At 30.3% G+C, this 2286-nt stretch overlaps 1 protein-coding gene across 1 annotated transcript in view; it reads left to right on the forward strand.

Moving 5' to 3' along the window:
• The first annotated feature begins 407 nt into the window (after positions 1-407).
• The window catches only part of LOC105626124, a 14451-nt gene continuing 12572 nt past the window's right edge, over positions 408-2286 (forward strand). The window contains 1 exon segment of the mRNA XM_012207436.1: positions 408-423. Coding sequence (XP_012062826.1) covers positions 408-423 — 16 coding nt within the window.

Here is a 2286-nt window from a genome sequence, read left to right on the forward strand (position 1 = left end):
GATTTTTACATTGAAGTTAAAAGACTCAGATTTAGCTAAGAGATGATGGGTTAATTTAACATATTAATTTTATATTTGTTATATTAAAAAAACGTACCTTTTTATTGAAACATTAAATAGCACGATTCTTCGTGTTCGCAAAAGATGAGAGCAAAAGAATCAATGAGCTGCATTTCGACGAATTCCTCTTGTGAAGAGCTTGAGATGGAAACAGATAATAAAGGACACGCTCTTGCCGAGACTTGTTAGAACTCGGATCGTTCGTCAGAAGGCGCTCGTGTAGCGTGCTTTTGCTCGATTCCTGGAATTATCCGGTGGAGGTCAATGCAGATGACATTGAGGGGGGCAGGAGCCGGCCAGGGACCGATTCACGAACGATCGATGCGAAAATGTCACACGGCAATTTGATGCAGGGATACAACTGTAAGTATAACCGTCTTACCGTTCTCGCGATTCGCCTCACCAATAAAGTCGCGGATCCGCCGAGCGGGCATCGCCAGCATCACATGAAAAATGAGCTCTGATAATGGCGGCTTTCGTTTATTTGACGCCAGACAAAACAAGCCGAGGTCAGAGCCGCGAATCACGACGCGTCGTGACACGTCGGAAAGATCGGTCGCGTATCGTAAAAAGTTTGATGTAAAAATCGGGTCTCGATTTATTCGGAGAATGGAAAAAGTTAACATGCTTTATCGGTAAACATATCTTTCGTTGTGCATCGTTCACGATTCAAGGACGATTCTTAGCTTGTGGATCTTCTCGAGTCGTTGATGCCTTCTGCAGGATGCCGTTCACAGTATGCTTCTTTTTTTTTACTACATTTTGCTGTATGCGGCGGTGCCTGATAATTATAGAATGGCGGAAATATTTTGGAGTAAAATTTTCTCAAGTAGAATAAGAAAAAAATATTATTTGTAATTTATAAATAATAGAATATAAAGCTAGTAAGTTGATTAAATATAATTTAATTAAATATAATAAGAATATATATGTATACACTTAATATGAATAATAGAAATTTATTTTATTTACAAGTATGATACTGGCAAATTAATTAGATTATATTTATTCGCCTTGCAGTTTTAATTAATATTTTTGCAATTAATGTTTAATCTTGTAATCTGAGTCCTTTTGTTCAACCCAAGTTTTTTTACTGTTCTATACTTTAAAAAAATTCAGGATCATTTTTCAATATGTCTATTAAATTACCAGATTTTTTTAACTCAAATATTAAAATATAATTTTAATAAAAGTTTAATTCTTTATTTACAATTGGAATCTTTTTATTCAATTCAAATTTTTTTATTGTTTTAAAAAATCAAAATTATTTTTTAACATCTCTATTACATTACTAAATTTTTTAATTCAAATGATAAAACTTTTATTTAAAAAATTGAAATTTAAACAAAAATAAGGAAAAGTCGAAATTTGTTTAAAAATGTATATCTTAGCAAGGAGTCGAACTACTTTATTTTAGAGAAATTTGAAAATTTCTAAATCCTATACCAAAAAAGATCCAGATTGCACGGAAAATTAGATATAGAATTAGAAGAATGTCAATCAACGCTAGAATTTGACTTAATAATAGTATTTATTTAAATATACCTCTAGAAATATTTTAGATATATTTAAGTACATCTAGTAGATATAACTTTGATATTTTGGAATTTTACATCATGTAATTATTTTATATTTTTTTATGGCTTAAGATTAGCTTTAGGAAGCTTAGGAATTAGCTTTATTTAAAGCTTAGGAAATTTATTATAGAAAGCCCATTACACATAAAATGAGTGTCAATGGTACATGCGAATGTTGATATTGTTGATGCATAATTTATGAACGCGACGAAACTTCAAGATAGATGTTTACACGATGTAACTATGTATAAAATGAGCTGTATATTACATATACTATACCGATACGACTGTATCACGATTATCTCGCTCGAGACGTCATCCGCTGATTAGAACGGTTATGTTATCAAACAAACAGATCTTTCTTTCATGAAGAATTTTTGAGCAGTAACAAAAGCGGAAGGTTCTCGATTAATTCTTCCACAAACAATAATATTGTAAACGTGTTTCTTTCTCTCGAGCAAGAAAATATCAACACCGTGGAAGTATAGTATTTTTATTCTGCTTTGTCGAATTGCAGATTTTAGGATTACACATCTATTGTTGCTAGAATTATAATGATGATAATAATAATAATAATAATAATAATAATAATAATAATAATAATAATAATAATAATAATAATAATAATAATATAATATAATAATAATAA

Source organism: Atta cephalotes (genome assembly GCF_000143395.1).
Source record: "Atta cephalotes unplaced genomic scaffold scaffold00004, whole genome shotgun sequence".
In the NCBI taxonomy this organism is placed as follows: domain Eukaryota; kingdom Metazoa; phylum Arthropoda; class Insecta; order Hymenoptera; family Formicidae; genus Atta; species Atta cephalotes.